This window comes from Sinocyclocheilus grahami, unplaced genomic scaffold (genome assembly GCF_001515645.1).
Source record: "Sinocyclocheilus grahami isolate Dianchi unplaced genomic scaffold, SAMN03320097.WGS_v1.1 scaffold946.1, whole genome shotgun sequence".
Taxonomy (NCBI): domain Eukaryota; kingdom Metazoa; phylum Chordata; class Actinopteri; order Cypriniformes; family Cyprinidae; genus Sinocyclocheilus; species Sinocyclocheilus grahami.
Window position 1 is genome coordinate 48,709 of NW_015506125.1, and position 27,326 is coordinate 76,034.

General features: G+C 37.5%; 1 protein-coding gene across 1 annotated transcript; it reads left to right on the plus strand.

Moving 5' to 3' along the window:
* Positions 1-411: 411 nt before the first annotated feature.
* LOC107564545 (protein BEAN1-like) lies at positions 412-27,326 on the plus strand. The gene is made up of 4 exons (XM_016249652.1): positions 412-454; positions 722-922; positions 2,279-2,420; positions 26,561-27,326. Exons 1-4 carry the CDS (start codon positions 412-414, stop codon positions 26,928-26,930), a joined length of 756 nt encoding a protein of 251 aa, XP_016105138.1. The 3' UTR covers positions 26,931-27,326.

The following is a 27,326-nucleotide window of genomic DNA, read 5'->3' on the forward strand; positions in this document are numbered from 1 at the left end:
ATTGAACACTTCCTGATGTTTCCTTTGTCCTCAGAATAAACATGGATACAATTGAAGCACTGTGCTGGCCCTACAGATACATTGATTTGATTTCTGTCTTGTTTATCTCCAGGAAGGGCTGGAGGCATCAAGCCCACAGAGTGTTAATATCATCATCTATCCCAGTAGGCTTTATTGAATCTGTTTGTATCTCTGTAACCTATGCACGTATGTGTGAGAGTGTGTGTGGCTTATTTTGGTTTCTCTCTGGTCCTAATGGAAAGGGTGAAAGAAGTCAGAGAGGAGCTAATGGCTGGAGTTGGGCTTCTCGCGAGCTGACACGAAAGTCTGCCACCCCACATACTTAAAAATTAAAACGGGTCAGGATTAAAATTTAAACACCGCAGACTTGAGAATCTAATCCACTGAGGGATGAAAGTCTGGGGAGCGTTCCTGTTCTGCGGTCCTCAGAGAGGTAGGTTTGCGAGTGTGAGTGTGTGTCTCAGAGCAGGGCTATTATATACTTATTAACTGACATAATCCCACACCAGTATGATCTCTCTATCTGTGTGGGAAAGAAGAAAATGTCTCTTTTGTGTATTATGTAACACCTGCTACTGTAAACTATTGAAAGTGCTTTAAAAACTGACCATCCGTCTCATCTTTGTCTCCTATTTCGCTTCTTTTATTTCCATCTTCCTGTCTTCTATCGAACCACACATCTACCATGTCCTCCATACAGTGAGCTCAAACCTGAGCAGTCATGCTCATGAGTACCCAGACTGCCAAGAAGGGGGTAATGAAGCCAGCCTGCTGGTGTCCCCTCTGGTGGTGGCTGGCATTGTCATCGGCCTGGTGCTCTTCCTCTCCTGCGTCACCATCATTGTGGGCAGTCTGCGCAAAGACAGCCGCCTGCGCAACCCCCACCTGCATGCCAGCTACGGTCAGTGGTCTAACTTCATGGGCTCCACAACACATCAAAAACACACCACGGGTTTGTTTGTAGTTTCTGTGTGGCGTAATGACATGCATAACAAGTTGATTTGTTTTCAAAAAGTTGAGAGGAATCAGCCCTTCCACGCATTCAGCCTTTGTTTGGGAGTTCAGGGAATGAAGGCCAATCCTTGCATAGCCCTACTGCTTCTATCAGTTAGCCTTTTCCAAGGTAGCCTTGTAGTTAGTGATATGGTCAACATGACCCTCTCTCTACAATTTGGCATTGACTGTATTATAAACTGCAAAAATATACTTTGAACTTTGTGTGTCCTAGCAGAGTAACCACTGGTGTATTTTATCATGAACCATGGTCATGTTTCACTGTGTTTTATAGTTTTGAACCTTTTTTGTTCAGTTTGTGCCATCTTTCTTTAAATGTCACTTAGTTTGATTTTCTTTTTTTGTCTTATGCAGTGACATTTATACATTTTTAACGAGGTCATATCATGAAAAATACATTTTTCCTTTTAGATTGAGTTCATTGTACTATGAAAACACTGTATCTTTCTTTTTATCCTTGATCATTTCAGTCTGATCTTTACAGATTATGAGGCACATACATATGTTCCTTTACCTTGATGTATTTACATGTATTGGGCATTAAGGAAATATAATGTTTTTTTATGTCATAATCACACTTTTAAACACATTTTATTGTATAGGCACAACCATTTGAAGGAATAGTTCACACTGTCATAATTTACTCATGCACATGTCGTTCCAAACCCATAAGAGTTTTGAAACACAAATGACAGATATTTTTTTATATATAATCTCTGATGATCCTGTCCCTCCATTGATAGTCACCCAAAATGTTCAAGGTTCAGAAAAGAGGTATGAGAGCATATTATAGGAATAAAGGTAATTCATAGTGGTTTAAGCCTTATAAAGAGACATGATTACTTTATATGATGAACAGATTTTATTAATGATCAACACACATTAATAGAGCTCATTAAATATGGAATACAGAAGATCAAATGTGTGAAACGTTTGTAGTTCTCATGTGTCAAGCAAGCAAATGGATTTTCAGTGGATGGACCAAAATATCTTAGGTTTCATTAAAAATATATATTTTCATCATAAAATCTGTGTTGTGAAGAAACCAAAGGGTTTTGGAAGACATGAGTAAATGATCACAGAATTCACATTTTTGAATGTACCATTCCTTTTATGAACTTGACAATAACTGTTTATAAATAAAATAATATGCAATGTATGAAAGTCTCACTCTCAATAACATTCTCAAAATTGTAATAGGAGAAACAAAAATGATCACGTTTTGTTGCTGTTGTTTCTACAGCTCCAGATGGCCTCTCATATGGTGGCTCCATTGGAGAGCTGAGGTCCACTTGTGTTGAGGACTTTCCCCCTGCATTTGACTTTGACACCTATGTGGAGACGCTATCTCAAGTCAACGTCATGTACCCAGACTCCCCACCTCAGTGAGTCACATTTTACCTCTGGATTGAGTCTGGGAATATATATTGTATGTACAGTGTGGGGTGGAGGAGGGAACATGTGCGATTGTAATTGGTAATGAGATCACTTTATCGGCTGTGACAGAGAAGGCACACTTCCTCTTTAAGGGATTCCATTCCGTCGTCCTTTTCACAGTCTTTAAAGGCCTCAGCGAAGCATTAGCTGATAACCACGTTAAAAGCCAGTTAGAGATGGTAAAGATAGAAATAGTCCAGAATAATTTGCCATATTTCAACTATATTTCACTCGTTTCTCTCTCAACCTGATTTGAAATGTAACTTGCACCCATCTTATCAGATTCAGACATTCATTCTTGAAGGGTCTGTTTGAAAATAATGAAACCTGTTCTAGTTAGATTAGTTCTGGTGTCTGGGAAAAGCAGAATTACTCTGTGTTGACACAAACTTTACGTATATTTGTTAGCTAAAACCAGAGTTGGACTCTGTGTAAATTTTTTGTATTGCGTAAAATTAGGAATAAGATAAATAAATGGTCAAAAATAGAAAGCGTTTGCAGGGAACCAGATGGACCAGTTGTATTCACTCTTCTACAGCTCTCACTCTTTTCTTCCGTCACTGTTCAGAAGTTTTCACCTTTCGCAGTCCTCCCCCATCCTGTTAGGAAGGTTGGACACCTTTAACTTTTCAGTTCTCCTAAAAAGCGGGGATTGCTGATAAATGCCATGACTTTGCACTGAAAAAGGCTAGGTGTGTTTGATCTAAATGGCAGCTTGTCTAATTGGCATCTTCAAAGAATCTGTCAGTTCCATTCCTTGCCATTTAGCCTGCCTGCCTTCACACAGTGACCCATAAAATACTCCTCAGGTAGGGGAGCCCATCACAGAGGGATGTCTCAGAGCGAGAAAGGTTTATTGTTATAAGATCTCATTCCAACACTATGATTGTAGGGTGGATGTCAAAACCAGATCCTAACATTTTGGAAGCAGCTCAAATGGCCATTGCTGTTTTTACCATTTATTACTCATAAGAGCACTGCAAAAGCATTTTTATTGCGTAAACTAAGGAACTTCATAACCTTGTAATGCATTACAAAATCAATACCAAATCATTAGCTGAGGCGATACATTTCAAAATGATTATGACCTCAGGGATATCTGTACATCCTGGAGTCATTATAACTATACTCTGTATCAAATAACTATAATCTATCCAATTGGGATCTATAAATTATATTATTTTATTTCAAGCAAACTCCAAAACCATTATAACCTCCTTGGGGATAGGCTTTATATACTGATATTTTTATGACTTCATAATAGAAGTGTATAATCTAAAATTATTATGACCGTATTAGGAACATTCTAAAATTATGAGGTCATAGTGATTTTGGAATGTATAGCTTCTGATATAGAAGTAATTAAATCTTTAAAAAAGCCAATGATATTAGAAATCAAATACACCTTATGAGGTCATTGTGATTGTGTAATGTATTGCATGAACTCTCATCTTTAGCCTACTCAACCAAAGATACAGTGGTGGCCAAAATAATTAGAACACTAGTATTTTCACCAGCCAAAAAAAATGGTTTCAAGTCAGCTATTTCTATCTTTTGCTGTAGTGTGTCAGTAGGACATATCAGTTTACATTTCCAAACATTCATTTTGCCATTAATTGTAATAATCCAGTGAGATTTTTGTTTGACAACAGCCAGTACTCCACACAGAGATCTGATCTCTTCATCATCCAGTCTGTCTGGAATGACATGAAGAAACAGAACAAACTGAGACGGACTCAATCCAGAAGAACTGTGGCAACGTCTCCAAGATGCTTAAAGAGTCCTACCTGCAAAGCTACCTGAAAAACTCTGCGCAAGTGCACCTAGGGCAAAAGCTGCTTTAAACACAAAGGATGGTCTCACTAAATGTTTATGTAATTTAGTTAATAGAAGTTAATTGATAAAGAAAATCTATTTATGACTCTATTTTTGACAGCATCTTCATTTTACAGCATTTTTACACAAGTGCCTAAAACTTTGAACAGTACTGTAGCTTTGCAGGTATGTCTCTTGAAGCATCTTGGAGACGGGGGGGGGGGGGGGGGGGAAGTGCACTGCTACACCCACATTCATTTAGCATGCCAAAGCAACCTTTCATTTGAGTTCAGGTTTTCTGGAAAGTGCAATAGGTGAGTGAAAAGAATGACAGCTTACTGAAATTTAAGGAGACAGGATTTAAAGTCTACATTTCAGTAAGTAAGTTTCAGATATGAGCTACGGACTAGGGCTGTGTGATTAATCGAAATCGCATCGAAATCGCGATTTGAGACATTGCGATTTCCTAATCGCAAAGCCTGCGATATGGACACGATATTACTCTGTTCCAGAGCATATGCATGACTGCCAGCCTTGAGTGGCAGTCTTACTAACCAATAGAGTGAGCGCACCTCCGTTCTCCCCAATCAGCACTGCTCTAGCCAACTGAGTAAACCCCCACCATAAAAAAAAAAAGAACGCGGGAGAGAGACAGTGTGGGATTTTGGTATCTACTGGGTCAGATCGATAGTTAGGCAAATTAAAACTAAAGAAAAACGTGTGCAAGGTAAGCTTCGAAATGACAGACAACGAACAAAAAAGGTAATTTCCAAGAGCTGTGTCACAGCACATATCAAAAGCTCCCTTCTAGGTTCTGTTTTCAGTACTGAAGAATAAAAGATACATTCTTAGATGTTTTTGTTAGCACATGAACGTTATCTTGCACATTTGATCTCCCCAACAGATTAATTTGAATAAGTTTATGATGCATGTTGGCTATTCCCAATTCAGAAAAGTCGCCAAATTTAAAATCAAAAATCAAATCGCAATCGCAATATCTGTCAAAAAAATCGCAATTTGATATTTTCCCCCAAATCGCACAGCCCTACTACGGACCAGATTAGCCCATCATTTTGACTATTTATCAAAATAAGTTAAGTTTGTGTTGAAAAATCTGAGCAAATGTACAGTAAAGGTGATCTGTTTGACAGCGTGGGACATCTACAAGGTCATACAAATCAAGCATATATGAACCAATTTTTTATGAATGGTAACAAGGTGAAGGCTGAGCTTACGAATATTAATTAGGCTTGTAGCAAATTAGCTCAAAAGGGAAATGTATATAAATAATTACAATTAATTATGATTAATTACAATTATTTATATCGGCTGCCAGTAGTAACTGTAATCCAGCGAACATTCAGTGAAAGTTCATATCAACTCTAGGAAATATATATTTCCGTGGCCACAGAAAATACTTTCTTACAGTATTAATGCATTAGAGCATGTAGTAAGGATCAAAATCGTAAAGGGACAATTAATTTGCAAGGCAGAATCAGAAATTCATGTAATTTGTGCACAAGAGTTTTATTAACTAAACACTAACACAAACTAGTCTAACAAACAAACAAACAATCACTCATACAGAGGAAAAGGGCAAATGAGACTTGATGGATGAAACCATCAGGAAAACCAGAGAATGAAGCTATGAAAAGAGTCAGTTAACCACCTGAGTAAAACCATCAGCACCGTTTTAGAACGGGGTCTACAGCTTATACTAAACCTCTGTTTCTTTTAGTTAAATGTACGATACTTGCATTGCCTTGGCCTGGAACGAGCGTACAGATGCAGTCTCGGATGAAAGTCTTGATGGTTTGGAGGTTCGGTGGTGTAGGAGTCGCGATCACCTTCTTCCAGGTTTGAAGAGTAATGAACTCCAAAGATGTACTGACTCGATGGTGATTGGGAGTTTCTTCCCAGTGGAAAGTGAAAAAGAGCTAAGAGAGACATCAGCTGAGATCCTAGGATCTTTGGTGAATGGAAAGTCAAGGCCCGAGGCCTGGCACAGACTTAGGGTGTCCTTAGAGGGGTGCTAGCTCACATCCTCATCTTCTCAGAATCTAACCGAACCGCAGACTGACTGGCTATGTGTTGGAGCCCACCGGGCACACCCGCACCGGCTCAGGCTCTCGACACGGCCCGCAATCAGAAGGTTTTAGCAGAAGACTTAGCAGAAGAAAACAGCACAACAACCTGGGCAGAACTGTGCGTGAGCCTTTTTAAGATCTGAGAAGATTCACGCCTCTCAGGATGGGCTTGTCCAATGAGAAAGGACCTATGATGAAAATTACAGGCCTCTCTCATCTTTTTAAGTGGGAGAACTTGCACAATTGGTGGCTGACTAAATACTTTTTTGCCCCACTGTATAATATAAACGCTTATTTAGATCATCAGAAGACAAATTCAAAGAGACCAAACATGGTATCGGTGGGGCTATATTAACTAGTAATCTATCATAACACACACACAAAACAGTAAACAATTAAAAAGACAATATACAAGAACAGTAATGGTATACAAAATGTCCTGAGGAGATGTGTGTTCATTCACAGAAAGGTTTTCCTATGAATTAATTAGAGAAGAGTCCATTTTGCTGTGCATTATGTGTCTTTCCTATGGAAAATGTGGTGAGAGGGAGAACTCTCAACATGCCATTAGGTCGTAAAGTTTATCTGGTCTAGCAAAGGTGTCATGGTTGCCATGGTAACCAGGGTCCTGGGCCTCATTAACAGACATCTTGGCACCCAGTATGTTTATTGGGTGAGGGGTCTGTGCATGTTTGTTAATCTAATGAATAATTGATTTGCTAAATCAAATGAAAAATGATGTGTTTGATTGGTCCAGACGCTACAGGCTATATGACTGAACAGTCTAGGAAAATTACCTTGCAATGTAAGCATGAGCTCATTAATATTCATGAGTTTGATGTCACAACCCACCCATCTTGCCCTCTTATCCCCCTTTAAATTTAAAACACTGCCCGGATATATACTTTAAACCTTATTGAATGCAATGCATGTAAATGTGCCCCTGCTCTAAATAAAAACTGTTGCGTGCCGCTGTCAAAGATGTTGACTCGAACCTTGACTAAAGTCAAGGTTGACTTGTGACTTCATGCAGAACAATCACTTCTGATTGACCTGACTGTTGAGTCAGTAATCTGCTCTCGAAGTGACTCTCTCTAGTTAAGTTATTTATCACTTTCTCAATACTGAAGTGCTTCCTCGGTTGCAAAACAAATATCTAAATTGTCAAGCATGTGGCTGTCTGTTTGTGTGTGTGTGTGTGTATTAAATATCAGAGAGGAAAGTTTTAGTTAGGGTCATGCTTATGCTCAACTTGTCTGCCCTTCATGGCTTGTTTCACAGAGTGCCAATGTTATTTACATCTCTATGACAGTTCCATTAGGCTGGCAGAGCCCTCTGGTGAAGCTCTGTGAAGGGGCTTTTGAACAGGGTGAAATTACCTCTCCCCGGGAGCAAGAGCTACCTGAAAGAGCAGAGCCTCCTCCTATTAAAAAGCAAATTATGACTGATATAGAATATTAGTGCTGGCCTGAAGGCCTATTAAGAATTACTGAATAGTGTGTAATTCTGTTTGGGAGAGATATCCGACCCTCAGTCCAGATACTCAATTTAATTAGAGACCAGCAGTCCATACCCGCACACCTCTGTGAGAGGATGTGGTAAGATGATGGAAGATTACCACTACACACTCTTGAACATATTTTGTTCTACATTGAAAAGTCTTCATCCAATGAAACAATGTTTATGGAAACAAACTACCGTACTGGCCCAAATATAAGACGACCCCCCTTTTTCCAGATAACAAATTATTTTTCTCAGTAAAACACATTTTGTCTTCAATTATCATCATATTGCATATTTGTCCTATTTTAATTTTTGTTTTGAAAGTATGGTAAAAACTGGTAAAATCACATTTAAAAAATATACACTTTTTGATATACCATAAAAAAAAACAGATAGCCCATCTGAATTAGGACATTTAGGCTATCCATCTAATAGTAGCCTACCAAAATCTTATTAACAGTAGAAGTTAAATCTTACTGTAGTCTTCAAATCTGGGTACTGTCTTACGTTTTAAAATCACAAAGGGAGTTTGATCCCATCAGGCTAACGTGACAGTCACGACTCATGCAGCTGTAAGGTTTTCTTTTGTTTTTATTCGCGATCTTTACAACACGCATTACATTACGTATTTCATGGCACACTCGTTTTATGCGTATTTGGCGCCACCTATTGTTGTGGATGTATTATTGACATGTCAAAGTCTAGACCCTGAATATAAGACGACCGCGTTTTTTCAGATATATTTCCAAGAAAAAAACATCGTCTTATATTTGGGACAATACGGTATCTTATTATTCTACAGCAGAGGCACGGGAAGGAGGAGTGTTGCAGCACCCCCTGTTTTTACAGGATTGTAAACATATTTATATGAAGAAATTATTAGGCTACATTTAAAATCAGTAAAAATAGTTTTTTTTTAATTGTTCATTATTTTTTCTTCCCTCACTTATTTCTTGATAGCCCTTGTAAATTAGAAAGTACAATATCAGATTTATCACTATTCTTTACACTTTTGACATCATATGTAATGTCGTATGTAAGCCGCTTCAGTACCCACAACCCAAAACATCTTCCTGTGACCCTGTTATGCAGTTAGTTCCAGTCCTACAATCTGATTGGCAATGCAGTTGTTTCAAGAGTAGAGTTTGTTTGCTTGTCTGTGTTTGTACATTCCAGATGCACTGTCAGTTTATGTGTTAGCGTTGGGGATTTTTCACTAGCTCTCACTGGTAACATCATTAAATCATTCATTCGGCCAATTTCTTGACTGAGTCATTGAATCAATCATTCAACTGATTAGTTAATCAATGCTGATTCATTCAGGAAAAAAGTGTTATATTTTATAAGTGAGTAAATAATCATTCATTCACCCAATTTGTTTAACAACTTTGATTCATTCATGATTGAAACAAGTGACCTTTAATGAATGAGTCATTGAATCAGCCGTTCAACTCATTAGTTCAACAACAATAATTTATTCAGGTACACAGCTACTGTGTGTTGCTCACAGGCATGTAGTGTTTAAAGGGATACTCCACTGAAAAATGTAAATACTCTCATCATTTACTCATCCTCATGCCGTCCCAGATGTATATGAACAATCTTTCCTCAGCTGAACACAAATATATTAAACTGTCGCTTCTGGCAAATTATAAGTGTTTAACCCTTAAATGCATACCTCAGGTCTTTAGCGACCCGGGACATCATTCGCTACCCTCTCCCTCCTTCATTTTTTAAGTCAGACATCAACTTTCTTAGTATTCCTCAATCTATTAATTATAAACAATATAACAAGAAAAAAATAGTAAAATATAAAATAATGGCAGTTTTCTGATTAACTTTTTGTAAAAACTATATTGGGTCGCTAGAGACCCGAGGTATGTAAATGTGTAAGTATTTTTTCCTGCGCAACTATATTTACATATCTGATGACTCAATATGTGCAATGCGTCTTTTTTCCTCAAGGTGACACTGTTTGATACATAATGATGACGTGACGTTTCACTCATAATTACCGCAAGCATAAAACAAACGAATATCATCAGCAAAAATTTAACTAGTTTGAATGGCTTTACTGCAGAGCAATTACTATATGCAATGAAATATAAATGTCACTGTCATTTGATGCTGGATGTGGTGAATAAGCTGCCAGTGATCAAAATATTGAATATGAAGTAATTGAAATTGATAGTTTTGAGAATATGGCTGAGATCGTGAATATGAGCCAGATTCTGCATGTACTGTGGAAGTGCGCTCTGATGATGAGAGCGATGGTAAAATCATCTGCTCAAATTGAACCCTTTTAAGTTTCAAAAGGTAACGAAATATGCTTTATTTTATTCTTCTGTAATTGTTCTTAAAATATCAAGAGAGTTTTTTGCTATTGCAGCAGTTAGAGATCCATCCGTGCTGTATATATAGGTCCGGGTCGCTAAAGACCCGAATATGTAATAATGATTGGCGAAACATTCATGTATTTAAGGGTTAAAATGTTAGTAATTTTACTAGTGCTGTCAATCGATTAAAAACAAGTAATTCATTAATCAGACATTTTTTCTGAACCACCTAACTTCACAATCCCACAATCTTCAAATAATGTAGAAACAACATAAATACAGTATATTTTAATATTTGTTTAATGGCATCTTTTTATGACTGAAGGTGAGTATCACTGATACTAATACTACTCAACTGATGTTTCTAGAAAATGTTACTTTTCCTAATATTTAACCATTGACTAGCCATTCAACATTACAGTATAATTGTAAAAATATATATTGAAAAGCTCCGCCCTTGTGTTAATTGCGTTAAATATTTTTAAAGCTGTAAACTGAAAAAAGTAATCAAATGCGTTAAGGCATGAATTTTGACAGCACTAATTTTTGCCCCTGCCATTGACTTCAGAAGACACTGATTCATGAACTGGGTTTGTATAGATTACTGTTTGCTGTTTGCTTCATGTGGTTTTTGAAGCGTCAACTTTCAGGGTTCCATCTACTTGCATTATATGGACTCACAGAAATTGATAATTTTTCAAAAAATCTTTGTTAGTCTTCAACTGAACAAAAAAGTCATATACATCTGAAATGGCATGAGGATGTATTGAACGTGTTTATTGATAAATTGTTATACAATTTATCACACATCAACATGGATGGGATTACCTGTGGCTGAATTACAGCCACACTGATATTTGGAACAACAGCACCCTTATGTGATATTGCTTTGCTTAAAAATATTATTTTGCTACTTTTATGAAGGTGGCTTCTTTCATTGTAAGACCTCAATTCCAGTGTTCTATGTTCTGCAGTGTTTTGTATGTTATCTTGTGAAGTGTTTTGAGAGAAGAGGAGGTCTTACAGCTGCTAAGGCACTGAAGCTGAACGGAGCTCTCCATCACTGCCTACCTCTCTGCTAGCCTTCATTCATCTGTGCCAGAAATGAGCGGGAGCGGAATCACTCTTCAGATCAGAGGAGACGAGCCTCCAGTCACATCATAATGTGCATTTATCACCACTGGCACATTGCAGCCCGCCCTATTACAAACTCAGGGCTCTCTGTCGTCACAGTTAAAGCAACATAGCTAAAAAAAAATATGTGCGTAGAGGAAGCAAATTGTCTGTGTGTGTATATGTGGACTGGCATAGGACCATTATGCTGTGGAGGGACTGGGCTACCTAGGTATTTCCACATGCCACGTTTGGGAACCTGCCACTTTATTCTACATGCACATATGTGGACTCTAACATGGAGTCCACTGCTATGCTGTTCTTTGATGTCTTCAGGACTTTGGAATGAGAAGCTATTAGCGCAGTGGGTGTAAGTGCAAGCCCATTGCTACAGAATGGCCGTGTGTTTGTGTGGCTGTGCTTGTGTCTCTGTGGGACTGGCAGGGAGGGGCTGTGGCATGTGACTCATGCCAGGGCTGCTATGGCCACAGATGGCACCTGGGAACTTAGTGCTCAGGGCATGTATATGAGCTGCTCACCTGTGGAGCCCGTGAAGTGCCACTTCCGCAGAGCGGGTGAAAGCAAGACAGATCCAGGAAACACACACACACTCTGCAAAGTATTCGTGTGTGTGTGTGTGTATTAGGGGTGTAACGGTACACAAAAAGTTAGTACCTCAGTTTTGACAAATTGCTTTTTTTATTTAACAATGGTTTACTGAACAAATTGCTCTTTTTAAAATATATTCAGTTATAATTAAAATTTTCTTACGGATAAAAATCTACCTCAGCTTCTGCTCTAAACTATAGTGAGTTATTTTACTTTACTGTAGGGTTACAATTAACAACAGAGCCCAAACTTAAATTCAATACTATTTATTTTTAACTATAATAATCAAAACTCAAATGAAAAAATTGTATGCAAACATGTAAATTGTTTTTAAATCAACTTTGTTATTGAAATATAATAATTTACAGAGTCATAAAATGTTTATTTAAACATACATTACATAATTAAGACATCAATAACAGGTAAAGTAAAATGAAGTATATTTTAATATTTCGCAAAATGCTCTTCACTAGACTTCATTTCTCTAGCATATAACAAGCTTTGGACACTGATGACTTGTCTCAGGTAAATGAAATGCTACGTGACATTTTGTGTACAAGCTGTTTTAATCACATCTTTCCGCGGTTGAAACACTAATTGTGTGATTTTCAGTTAAAGGCAGTTCATCATTGAATTCAGTGATGTCATCATCCAGCTCAGTTCAGTTTAAATAGTATCTGAGCAATCAAGTTGACGATATCGCTGGAAAATAAGTGTCTCCAACTAAGCAAGCCAGAGGCGACAGCGGCAAGGAACCAAAACTCCATCGGTGACAGAATGGAGAAAAAACCTTGGGAGAAACCAGGCTCAGTCGGGGGGGCCAGTTCTCCTCTGGCCAGACGAACCACCAGGTTGTTCCAGCAAAATCAGATTGTGCGTAGGGCTCATCTGGTTCCTGTGGTCTTGTCCCGATGGCCGTCTAGGAGGCAAGGTCTTCACTGGGGATCTGTCTCTGGGGCTCATCTAGTTGTTCTGGTCTCCGCTGACATTCAGGGCTGTAGAGGTCCTCTCTAGGTGCTGTCCCGAACAATGTTCGGTAGATTATTCCAGAGTTTGGACGCTAAATAGGAAAAGGATCTGCCGCCCGCAGTTGATTTTGATATTCTAGGTATTGTCAAATTGCCAGAGTTTTGAGAACGCAGCGGACGTGGAGGATTATAATGCAATAAGAGCTCGCTAAAATACTGAGGTGTTAAACCATTCAGAGCTTTATAGGTAATTAGCAAGATTTTAAAATATATGCAATGCTTAATAGGGAGCCAGTGCAGTGTTGACAGAACCGGGCTAATATGGTCATACTTCCTGGTTCTAGTAAGAACTCTAGCTACTGCATTTTGGACCAGCTGGAGTTTGTTTATTAAGCGTGCAGAACAACCACCCAATAAAGCATTACAATAGTCTAACCTTGAAGTCATTAACGCATTAATTAACGTTTCTGCATTTGACATTGTGAGCATAGGTCGTAATTTAGATATATTTTTGAGATGGAAAATGCAGTTTTACAAATGCTCGAAATGTGGCTTTCAAAGGAAAGATTGCTATCAAATAGCACACCTAGGTTCCTAACTGATGATGAAAAATTTACAGAGCAGCCATCAAGTGTTCGACAGTGTTCTAGGTTGTTACATGCAGAGGTTTTAGGTCCGATAATTAACACCTCTGTTTTTTCAGAATTAAGCAGTAAGAAATTATTCGTCATCCAATTTTCTATATCGACTATATGCATTCTGTTAGTTTTTCAAATTGGTATGTTTCGCTGGGCCGCAAAGAAATATAGAGCTGAGTATCATCAGCATAACTGTGATGATATCTCCCAAGGGTAACATGTAAAGCAAGAAAAGTAACGGCCCTAGTACTGAGCCTTGAGGTACTCCATACTGCAATTGTGATCGATATAATACCTCTTCATTCACTGCTACGAATTGATGGCGGTCAGATAGGTACAATTTGAACCATGCTAATGCACTTCCACTAATGCCAACAAAGTTTTCTAGTCTATTCAAAAGAATGTTGTGGTCGATAGTGTCGAACGCAGAGCTAAGATCCAGTAGCGCTAAGATCCAGTAGCACTAATAGAGAGATACAACCACGATCAGATGATATGAGCAGGTCATTTGTAACTCTAATGAGAGCAGTCTCAGTACTATGATACAGTTTAAATCCTGACTGGAAATCCTCACAGATACCATTTTTCACTCAGAAGGAATATAATTGTCAAGATATTACCTTTTCTAGTATCTTTGACAGAAAAGGGAGATTCGAGATCGGTCTGTAATTAACTAGTTCTTTGGGGTCAAGTTGTGTTTTTTTAATGAGAGGCTTAATAACAGCCAGTTTGAAGGTTTTGGGGACATAACCTAATGACAATGACGAATTAATAATAGTCAGAAGAGGATCTATTACTTCTGAAAGCGCCTCTTTTAGGAGCTTAGATGGAATAGGGTCTAACATACATGTTGTTGGTTTAGATGATTTAACAATTTTATACAATTCTTCCTCTCCTATAGTAAAGAATGAGTGGAATTGTTCCTCAGGGGATCTATAGCGCACTATCTGATGTGATACTGTAGCTGACGGCTGCATGGTTACAATTTTATCTCTAATAGTATTGATCTTGGAAGTAAAGTAGTTCATAAAGTCATTACTGCTGTGCTGTTGGGAAATGTCAACACCTGTTGATGCTTTATTTTTCATTAATTTAGCCACTATAATGAATAAATACCTGGGGTTATGTTTGTTTTCTTCTAAAAGAGACGAAAAGTAATCAGATCTAGCAGTTTTTAATGCTTTTCTGTAGAATAGGGTACTTTCCCGCCATGCAGTACGAAATACCTCTAGTTTTGTTTTCCTCCAGCTGCGCTCCATTTTCTGGGCCGCTCTCTTTAAGGTGCGAGTGTGCTCATTATACCACGGTGTTAGACCGTTTTCCTTAATTTTCCTTAAGCGTAAAGGAGCAACTGTATCTAAAATGCTAGAAAAGAGAGAGTCCATAGTTTCGTACATCATCAAGTTGTTCTGAGCTATTGGATATGCTGAGGAATTGAGATAGATCAGGAAGATTACTTACAAAACAGTCTTTTGTGGTAGAAGTGATGGTCCTACCATACTTGTAACAAGGAGTAGAATATACAGTTTTAGCTATATGGAGTTTGCACAAGTCTAGATATCATCGCTTTGCTGCAGTATTTCAATACCATTAACATCAATTCCATGTGACAGTATTAAATCTAGAGAATTATTTCGACAATGTCCTGACACGTGTTCTCTAACCCCAGTAGAGTTCAGAATGTCTATGAATGCTGGTCCCAATGCATCTTTTTCATTATCAACATAGATATTAAAATCACCAACAATTAAAACTTTATCTGCAGCCAACACTAACTCAGATAGAAAATCAGCAAATTATTTAATAATGTCTGTATGGTGCCCTGGTGGCCTGTAGTAGCCAGTACAAACATTATAGGGGATTTATCATTAACAATTATTTCTATGGAGAATGTTATATGAAGCACCATTACTTCAAACGAGTTATACTTGAAGCCCACCCTCTGAGAAATACTGAAAATATTGTTATAAATTGTAGCAACACTTCCCCCTTTACCTTTTGGACGTGGCTCATGTTTATAACGTAATCTTGTAATCTTGGGGTGGTAGACTCGTTTAAAATAATGTAATCATCAAGTTTTTGCCAGGTTTCTGTCAAACAGAGCACATCTAGGTAATGTTCAGTGATCATATCATTTACAAAAAGTGCTTTCGGAGAAAGGGACCTGATATTCAATAAGCCAAGCTTTATAATTTGTTTCTCTGTATTATATACATTTTTATTTGTTGAACATCAGTTAAATTGTTCCTCTTAAATTGTAAATAAATGAATACATTTTTTGTATTTTCTAGTCTGGGGAACAGACACATATAGTGTGATATCTAATATAATATATAATATGAAAATGTTCCTGTGGCTCAATGGTAGAGCATTGCGTTAGCAGTGCAAAAGGCCATGGGTTCAATTCCCAGGGAACACACATGCTGGTAAAAAATGTATAGCCTGAATGCACTGTAAGTTGCTTTGGATAAAAGCGTCTGCTCAATGCATACATTTAATTTTTAATTTAATCTAGGTGAAAGGGTCTCTATGTGCTGAGAATTAACTGACTTCTGTGACGTGAGGCGGCTAGCAGACAGTCATTTTAGCCAGTCTGTCTGCTTCCTGACCTGGGCCCCAGTTAGTCAAGGACAAACAAAAAAGACTATGTGCCATATTTCTAGAGAGAAGAGCGGCACCACCCCAGGAGATATGAAGACTATTATTTTTCAACAGGTCAGGTCTGCCCCAAAAACTCATCCAATTGTCTATGAAACCTATGTTATTATGTGGGCACCAATTAGACATCCAGCCATTGAGTGATGACAGTCTGCTATGTATCTCATCACCACGGTAAGCAGGGAGGGGACCAGAGCATATTACAGTGTCTGACATCGTACTTGCAAGCTCACACACCTCTTTAATGTTATTTTTAGTGATCTCCGACTGGAGAAGTCGAACATCATCAGCATTGGCGTGGATAACAATCTTACCATTTAGCATTAGCCAGCAATTTTAAATTTGCCAAGATGTCAGGTGCTCTGGCTCCCAGTAAACATTGGACTATGGTGGCTGGTGTCTCTATTTTCACAGTCCGTACAATTGAATCGCCAATAACGGTTTCTCAGTCGGTTTCTCAGTAGGTGCGTCACTGAGTGGGGAGAACCTGTTTGATGTTTTGATCGGACCTGCGACTATGCCGCCTCACAGTCACCCAGTCGCCCTGCTGCGGAGGCTCTGTATCCGGAACCGAACAATATACAGGACTCCCTGAGCTAGTCGCATCCAAAGCCGTATCTACAGCCCTCACATTCTTACTGTCCTCAATTAATGTTTGGATGTGCGTCTCTAGTTCTGAAATCTTCTCTGTAAGCCTAACTATTTCCCTGCATTTATCACATGTGAATCCCTCGTCGCCGACAGAGAGAGATAAACTGTACATGTGGCAAGCAGTGCAAACAACAATAGCAGGAGAAGAAGACATTAATCACCATGATTGATGAATGATTCTGACTTACCACTGTTGTTTGATGAACTCGTGAAAAATGGAGCGAGAGAGAAAAGAAACGGAGCGAGAGAGAAAAGAAAACGGTAATAGACGCAAATAGAATGTGAATGGAAACGCGAATGACAAGCTAACCAGCTAATGAATGGTAACGTGCTGCACGCGTGCTGCACTCACAGTTTAAAATTAAAAGCGAATGATCATAATAATATCCGATATATGGTGTGAATTAAGTTATATTTAGGACCAATCCCAATTCTACCCTTTAGCCCTTCCCCTTTCCCCTACCCCTTAGTTTCGCGCATTCACGTGAAGGGGTAGGGGTGTCTCAATTCTCTTTTGGTTGGAGGGGTAGGGGAAGGGCCAGACAGCCCTTCAAACGAAGATTTTTTGGGACCCACTTCAAACGAAGGGGTATGAATGATCTCATCGTAAACCGGCTTCAGGGGCAACATGGCTGCCCGAGCGAACAAAAAGACACATAAATGTAAGCGTTTTTGGCATTAATAAAGATTTTAACGAAAAGTAATAATTTGTTTTATGTTACATTCAATCGTGAGTTCATATTTACGGTCATGTTACTCAAAGAATTTTTTGCAAAAAATTGCTAATATTTGCTAACTAACGTCATATCATTACAGACTGCACGATAGTGCCACAACATATTTTCATGTCTGATCAGGGTGATAACCACCATAGACATTGAGGGGGGCTAGTCCCCCCAATAATTAGAAATCGCTAAACCCTTTTCTCAAATATTGCCAATTCGAGAGAGAGAGAGAGAGAGAGAGAGATGAAAGTTGTGTGTATGCGCGTCTGTGCGTTTCTCTTTTTAGAGTGAGTTTACTTAAAAAACAGCGATTTTATCCTCTCGTTGCTGGAAAATATAATGTAGCGATTAAGTATTTAAACTGTTATTAATGAAAGTCGTGGGGCAGCGTTGACAAGTTTATTTTCTCCTGGATGTGTGAGTTGTAAGGCTCTAATGCACACACCAGCACACCAGTATAGGTGTGTGCATTGTAGGAGCTAGACGACGTATGATGATGTGTGACGGAATAGTAGTGGTGTCCTAATTCTTAGGGGAATATTTTCACCCCTACCCCTTGACACTCTGTTTGAAGGGACAAGGGGAAGTGGTAGGCAGAGGGGTAGGGGAAGGGGTATAAAATAGAATTGGGATTGGGCCTTAATCACTTTAAACAACAGAGTGACAGTAAGATAGAAATTCAACAGAAAAGTGAAGCTACACGGAGCTACAATCACAAACCACTCAGCAGCACGGCAGACAAATATACATATTCATGTATGTTTTGCGTTAAACTAGTAATAAAGAGGAAGGGGTGATGCTGTTAGAACTGAGGCGATCTGTCACGCCACATCAAAGAGCGTCAAAACGGCATTTATTGTCACATAATAAATATGTTATGTGTACTGGTTTCAAAAATTATTTTGAAAGAAGTCTTTTAAAATTGCCAAGGCTGCATTTATTTGATCAAAAATACAGTAAAAAATTTTAATATTGTGAAATGTTATTACAATTTATCTGTTTTGTATTTTAATATATCTTAAATTGTTGTAATTTATTCCTGTGATGACAAAGCTATTGCTCAAGTCTTTAGTCACTTGATTCTTCAGAAATCACTCTAATATGATGATTTGGTGCTAAAGACACATTTATTATGTTCAATGTTGAAAACAGTTCTGCTGCTTAATATTTTTTTCAGAAACCATGATACTGTCATTCAAAAGTTTATTGTCAGTAAGATATAAGAAAAAAATGTAAAAGATATAAGGACGCAGAAAATTTATCAAAAGTGACAGTAAAGTAATTTATAATGTTACAAAGGATTTATATTTCAAATAAATGTTGTTCATTGATCTTTCGGTTGATCAAAGTATAATGAAAAATGTAAATTTGAAAAATGAAAATTGTTTTCAAATTGTTTTCAACATTAATAATAATAAGAACCATTATTAATAATTGAGTACCAGTGATCATGGATAATTATTGAGCACCAAATCAGCATATTAAAATGATTTCTGAAGGATCATGTGACACTCAAGACTAAATAAATGGCATCACTGGAATAAGTTACATTTTTTTATTTAAATATAATTTAAATAAAATTATATTAGTAAATATAAATAATTGATGGCATTTATTATTGTTAATATAATGCATAATATTATTTTTGCATTTAAATTTGTGCTATTTTATTATGCAAATTTATTTTAAAGATTGGGTGTGGAATTACAGAGACTATACTATATTCCTGTCTTCTGCAGGTGTTGTTCTTCATACTCTCTGGGGAAGTGGGAGCTGTCTTCATTAGCCCAATGTGCAAAAACAACTGATGCTCATATTTGTTCTTGGGAACAACAATTGTGGGGGGGAAAAAACATTAAAGCAAATGCAGGCTGTTTATTATTTATGGATATGGATAGATGAGATGAGAGTCACAGTCAGGACTGGGCTGTGACATTTACATAGCCTGATTAATGAATTATTGTCAGTTGAGGTGGCATCTCAGTAAGTGTGTGTGGAGGGGTCCCTGAGGAGCCTGGCTCCTTAACAGAGGATGCAGGATGGTGGAAAACAGTTCTCACCTTGTTCTGTAGAGAGCGAACAGCTTTATGTAACACTCACACGGAGGGATATAGAAAGCCCTAACAGATCTCTGTGCTATACATTCTTATTATCCAGAAAAAAGCCAAATTAGCTTTCATACCTTTTCCTGTGTTTTATCGCAGGGCAGACGTCGACATTTTGAATGTGCTTTTATCTTGATAGCACCTCGCACATACACTCACACATGGAGCATTCTCGATCAGAGTCATTATTTATGTATGAGGAGCAGGGGAACACACCGCTGAGGGTAACCAGGGCAACAACAGAGGTCTTATTCATATTGATTACAGGTGACACAGCAGGTGTTGTGAACCTTTAAATGAGCACAAAGAGTAAAGGTCTACATGGAAATTAAAGTTGAATCCTGAACCTGCTCTATAAATCAAACCCTTAGACCTGATCCAGCATGACCTGTCGAAATCAGTCTATTTTTCAAGTCAGCATGGAGGTAAAATCCACCCTGTCTTGTTTTTCTTTTTTAAATGCTTGTTATTGATCTTATTGTGAACAGTTCACCCATGCATATGTTTATGTGAAATGTAAGATTTCTCTCTGGTGACATCTGCCGGACTTTTTTCAAACATTTAGTTCAGTTAAACCCCACACGTTTCTTATAATCGACTGCAAGCTTAGCTACATTCAGATCTGCCTACATCCAATCAACAGCCGATGCATAGAGCCAAGTTCCGCAACCTTTGTTACATCACAATTTTAAGATTAAGTAAGCTTCCTTGTGTACAGTATGTAGTTTTACGGTGCTGTGATTTAATTCAAAGATGAAGGAGTGCAAAGACAAAAACAAAGTAAAACTAAAATTTCTGATTTATTAAAAAAAATATTAAAAAAATATCGGTGTGCCGATATACAGCCATATTGCACGACTACGAGTGTGATATTGCATTTATACAACAGTTTGACGGCACAAGTGTGTAAATACATACAAAACAACAACGGTGTCTTTAAAACCCCTCTTTTGCGCGAACTACTACTTGCATTTGATACAGCATTCATTCTTCAGCTTAAGCCGGGCTCACACTGTGCGATTTTCAATAGTCCTTTACGATTGATGCTTGTCAGACTGTACAAACATGATGATCATGTCACACTGTGGGATCTCAGTTGTCATTAATGTCAGACTGTACGACAGTCAAGACGCATTAAAAACGGGTGCATGCAAGACAACTTGACATTATCAACCCATACACGTTCAGTGACTGTGAGCTGCATTACATGCGGGGCTAAAATGTTAGCTATCATAAAAAGTATATGAATGGCGCAATAGCGGCGTATTTAAGAAGAACTGTGTAAGCAGCACTACACACCCACATAAAAACAGTGGCACAACTGGTGTTTATCAAAGCAAAGACAACTTATCATATGAATTCCGTGAGCGGAGGATGGGAGTGCCGGAGTTTATGGCAGTTAGAAGAAATTTCTAGCATTAATTCTGATCATGGCTTGTCTTGAAAAACGAAGACAGTTTGATGTTCGTCGTAGGAGCCTCTGCAAGACTGTGCGCCAAATCTTCTGACACTGCCAGAATTTCGTTGGAGGTCAAATTTGATCACAACAGCCATTAATCAGCTGTCGGTGAACATGTCAAACCAGCGATCAAAGCCTACAGATTTTAGCCTAGGATCATAGGAATAGGATTTTCAAAATTTGTCTCGGACTACCAAATCGTGGCCAAAAATGCACAGTGTGAGCTGGGCTTTAATCTCAAAATTCACAATAAAACATTAGTTTGATATTTTGGCAGCATCTTAGAAGGGGTTGTTGAAAGTAAAAATAACTTCCTTTTTTACAACAGCATTTCAGTCTCTTTTAATATAAAAGTCTTTAGTGCGGACTCACTCATAAAGACAGTCTCTTGTCGTCATCTAATGGCGAAATAATGTAACAAAAATCATCATTACGAACACACACACCGTTTAATTAACTAATATTACATACTACTATTTATATAAAATATTATTTATTGAATAATAATATTTAATAAACAACAACAACAGCCATCATAAAAGTTTCTAGGCAGTTCAGTCAAAAGTACAAAGGCAGCGCTCTGAGACACAGCATTGAAGTTACACAAAATATAACGTGATGAGATTTGCTCTGGAACAAATAATAGATTAATGAGACCAAAGATTACCCCCGAGATTAACCCAAAACAAATAATATCTCATGCTTAACCACCGTATAGACATCAGCAAATTCCAGAAGATCTGGCCGAGGTAAGGCGCTCTCTCCATGGGTTTATGATCGCTGAATGCCCGCTGACGCCCTGGAGCTCACATCTCTGAAAACGCCGAAGCAAATTTTCAAATAGACATTATCTTTTTTAACAAACTGCATATTTGAAGTCTAAACAAGTACATTCTTACCTAAAACCAAAACCAAAAACAGTATTATTTATAAAATGATAGCGGATATGGGTGTCTGCCATGACAATTTAGTGAATTACAAATTACAATGTGGCCTTGTTTATCTTAGTATATGGGCTGAAGTGGACTCAGAATGATACACTGCAAGGGTAGTTTCAGTTTGGCTTTATGTATGTCTGTGAATCAATCTCATAATGTAACACACTATAAGGTACAACCTAATGAAAAGACTGCATAATGCATTTGTATACAGTCCAAAGGATGTAGTCATTGGCCATCATTGCCAAGTTTACAAGCAGAGACTGCCAAAGTGTGTAATTCTTAGACATAGTGGCGCCACAGTATATCTGAATGCAGTATTCTCAGGGACATGTGCCAGAGCATTGTGGGGTTATGAGCATTCAGCCAAGCTGTCAATACTGGTTGACCTGCTTGTGGTGGCGGTGTGAACTGTCCAGGCATGGAGTCCTGTTTGCTGTGGTCTCCACCTGTGCTGATATCTGGATTGGTATGTTGAGTTGATGTGTGTTAACATATACATTTTCTTGCACTCACAAAAAAGAATGATTTATTTTTAACAAAAATATTGTTAATACGAAGTTAAATGTCAAAAGTTGTTTTAAACCTTAAATCACTATAGGTATAGAAATATAAAAGTACTAAAGCTTTGGAAGCTCATTTTCACCACATAAAAAATGACTTGGTATTCATAATCTCAGAATTTTTACTTTTTATGCCATAATTATGATTTTTTTTTAAGTCATAATCATGAGATAGAGTCATAATTTAGATAATACATTGTTACACTCTAAAAAATGCTGGGTTAAATACAACCCAGTGCTGGATAAAATAGGGACAAACCCAGCAATTGGGTTGTTTTGACCCAGCGGTTGGGTTACTACCCAGAAGGTTGGGTTATACATTTAACCCAACCGCTGGGTCAAAACAACCCAATTGCCAGTTTTTGTGTCAACAATTGTTTTAAAGTTATATCAACTTCAAATCAGACACTTTAGGTATAGATATATAAAAGCACTAATTTCCACCACAAAGAATTAGTAATATATATATTTTTTTATTTTTTTTAGCATCATTACTCCAGTCACATGATTCTTCAGACATCATATTATACTGACTCCAAGCTTTTGAATAGGATAGTGTATAATGTTACAAAAGCTTTTTATTTCAGATAAATGCTGATCTTTGGATCTTTCTATTCATCAAAGAATCCTGAAAAAAATGTACTCAACAGTTTTAAATATTGCTAATAATAATAAATGTTTCTTGAACAGCAAATCAGCAGATTAGAATGATTTCTGAAGGATCATGTGACACTGAAGACTGGAGTAATGAGGCTGAAAATGTAGCTTTGATCACAGGAATAAATTACATTTTAAAATATATTCAAATAGAAAGCAGTTATTTTAAATATTAAAACTATTTCACAGTATTACTGCTTTTGCTGTATTTTGGATCAAATAAATGCAGACTTGGTGAGCAGAAGAGAATTCTTTAAAAAAACATTAAAAATCTTTTTTATTTTTCAAATTTTTTGACTGGTAGTGTATATAAAACAATTCCAGGATATAATTTCACTAAAACATTTTGTGACTCTAAATTGTCTAGATTAATTGCAATTTGCTACACTGACATGCATTTACTTTAATTTACTTTATATATTATATAAATTTTTACCCTTGACATTTTTTTTGCTAGTATGCACCAATAATCAATGTAACATTTACACAAATGTATCTTTTAAAATCTGTTTTGGTTGATAACTTCAACTGCTTGATGTATCAGCAGTCTCTAGTCTCAGCCAACTAGAGATGCAGAGGCAAAAATAAAGAATGACCCTCAAGCACCACAGATGTTATTCAGAGTCCACATGAAGAGGCGTTTTTCGTGTTCATGATGTGGTATGATTACCATCATGACATGAGAAGAGAAACTGAGAAGACAGAGAAACTTTAGGAGAATGGAACTACATTGATTTCATCTGAACCACTTTTTTGGTGTTTACTCGCTCCTTTAATGGGACTCAGTCATGCTTAGCCATTTTCCCTGGTATCATCACCTCTTCCAGTTGAGCAGGTGGTGTGTTAATTAGCCCTCATCACCTGAAGCCTGACGGAGGAGGTGAGAGAGTGGATCTCTGAGTATATGGTAGACCCTTTGATACAGCTGCTGCTGATAGATCAGTTTATTATATATACTACATACTAAAATTCAAAATTATTTTACAGCAGTTCATTCAGTCTATTTCACTCAGGGGAGCAAATAAAAAAATCTATATATATCTACTTACAAGTAATCTATTTATAATTCAGAAAGGGGGGCCCCCCCCCCCCCCCCAAGTAATAATCTATGCAGCTCTTTTTCATACAACACCAGATAGTGACCATTTTGAATGCTTGTACTTTAAATAGTCAACATTTATGTTGTGTTAGAAAATTAGGTACTGTATGTATTTTTTATTCAATACATTTTGGAAAAGTACGAAGTGTTCAGATTGTGTTATTTATTTTGGAGAAATCTCTTAAGTCTCTTATGCTCACCAAAGCTACATTCATTCAATCAAAAATACAGTAAAACAGGAACATTGTGAAAAATTATTACAATTTAAAATAATTTCTATTTTAATATGTGTTTTACAATGTGATGGCAAAGCTGAATTTTCAGCAGTAATTATTCCAGTCTTCAGTGTCATGATTCTTCAGATATCATTCTAATATGCTGATCTGCTGCTCAAGAAATGTGTCTCCTTATTATCAGTTTTGAAAACAATTGTGGAGCTTAATTTTTTTTTGTGGAAACCATGATTTAGAAAACAGGTTTTTCAGGATTCTTTGATGAATGAATGAATGAATGAAATAGCATTTATTTGAAACCTAAATCTTTTGTATCATTACAAATCTATTTACTGTATGTTTTGATCCATTTAATGCATCCTCGCTAAATAACAGTATTAATTTTTTTTTTTTAAATCGTACTAACTCATCTGCACATCTTTTGTATGTAGACAAAATAGATGTGTCTATAATAGAGATCTTTGTGCCCACTGCAAAGCCCTCTCTCTCTGTGTTCATCTCTCATGTGTAAGCCTGGGGTGGCAGTGTAAACCAATTCTAGCATCCCGTTTCCGCTCTCACTGACAGTCTGATATGGTTAACCATACCGAGGTCCAATTACCCTGCTGCTATTCACTCTTACTCTTTCTAACACTCTGTGCTCTGCGCACGCTGAGGTCAGAGGCATAAGACTGCTTCACTTTACTGGAAGTGTCCATGAACCTGGTTAATGTAGCTCACCTCTCACACACATACACAACTCACCTTCACACAAACAAGAAGGCTATTTCAGTCCCTTTGTCTCTCGTTTTGTTTGCTTTTCTCTTGGATGGACACATCAGGCTTTAAATCTGATGTGCTTCACTGGAGCTTTGTTTGCCATGCAGCAGGATGTCGCACAGAGAAACTGCAATTGGTGATTTAGTGTGGCGGGAAGGAACAAAAAGAGAATCAGATGTCAGTAAAACTGAGGGTCTGCCATTCAGAAGTTATAATAGCATACGAAAATATTCTCACTATGTAAATATACTGGATTTAGAAACCTCATTCATAAAAACAGTCATAAATCTGACACTTCTGGTAAAATGTTGCGAACTTGAAGTGTAGAATTGTAGAAGTGAAGTGTAAAATTGCTTCAAATTATTATTTGTCTTAGCTACATATTTGATTTAACTTAACTTTAAAAGTTTTATTTGTTTACTAAATATGATATAATAGTTATGTTACTGTATTCATTTTTGTATATTAATTCTTAGAGAACCCTAACCTCCTAGAGGCTGGGTGGTTGGGGTCAAAGAAAATCTAAAGAAAAAATACTTTACTTAAGCTTTCAAAGGTGTTAAATATTAAATATGCACAACATGATGATTTAATCTTAATACATACATTGTTTAATTTATCATTTTAGTTTCATTGCTTGAATGTTATTTGTGCATCATTGCAGCTGCTGAGTGCTAAGAAAAGGATGAAGTATAACTTGACCTATCAGGACAAATCATAAGATTAATCACAATATTTTGTTCTATTGACAGCAAGTTAATAATATATATATATATATATATATATATATATATACCACAGTGTATTTTGCATGTAATATTTTCTATATGATATTTTAATAATTTTTGTGTATGTTTTATAATAACAGTCAATTATTTAATTCTGGAAACACCATGTTGTCTTTATAATATCAAACTATATCGTTTTCCCATAGAGAATATAGGTATTTAGTAAGGAGATAATCATATGTCAGGGTTCTTAGCATAAATTAATGTTCTGCCCTCTAGTGGTTATAAAATGTAACCTACCATGTATACAGGACATACCCTAAAGAAGATGTGCAACAGGACCTTCGAATTTCAAACTGTAGTATAGTATATTGATAAATAGATCAATTACATAATATTGTTGATATATAATAATATTTATTTCAAAATTGTCTTTTCTTTCAGTTATGATGAGTGTGTGGGACAAGGGACGCATATATATGTTCCTACGGACGATCCGCCTCCCTACTCCCTCACAGACCCGTGCCGGGAGCATCCCGCCCCACACTGTCACAGAGAGATGGGGGATCTGCTCGCTGGTGCGTCTTGGGTGTCAGCAAGTGGCTCTTCCCATTACCCAACCAGACTACAGGACTTCAGGCACCAGCCAATCGCCTCCATCTCTTTGTCAGCCTTACCTTTAGATGAGGCGCCCCCATACGAGGCAGTAGTGAGTGAACAAAACCACCCTCTTCCTCTGATGCCCCTGGATCTGCTCAAACACACTACAGCAGACAGCAGTCCTCAGGACAGCGTTTCCCACAGGATCCTGTAATCCGGGCCTCTCCTGCACACTCATACGTCACTGTACCAAACTAGCTTCGAGAGGGACTCTATTGTGTGGCTGGGGTCTCCTGAGTCGAGGGCTGAAACTGACACAATTCCCTTCTCACTTCAGCCGACACGGACACTGCACCTCCTGTTTTCTGTGACACAGAGGGAGCCGCCATGAGAGCACAGGGCTATCGACCACTTTTTTGTGCGTCACCTCACCTTGTCTTTTACTTATGGTGTAATTAGATATCAATGTGTGTCTTCTTTTACTGCTAGACTGATAGATGATTTCAATTTCACAAGCACCAATTTCAACAACCATTGAAATGTGCCCTTCTGGATGTCAGAAAAGACAATAAACCTGTGGCCGTAATAGAGAAATTTACTAGTGCTGTCA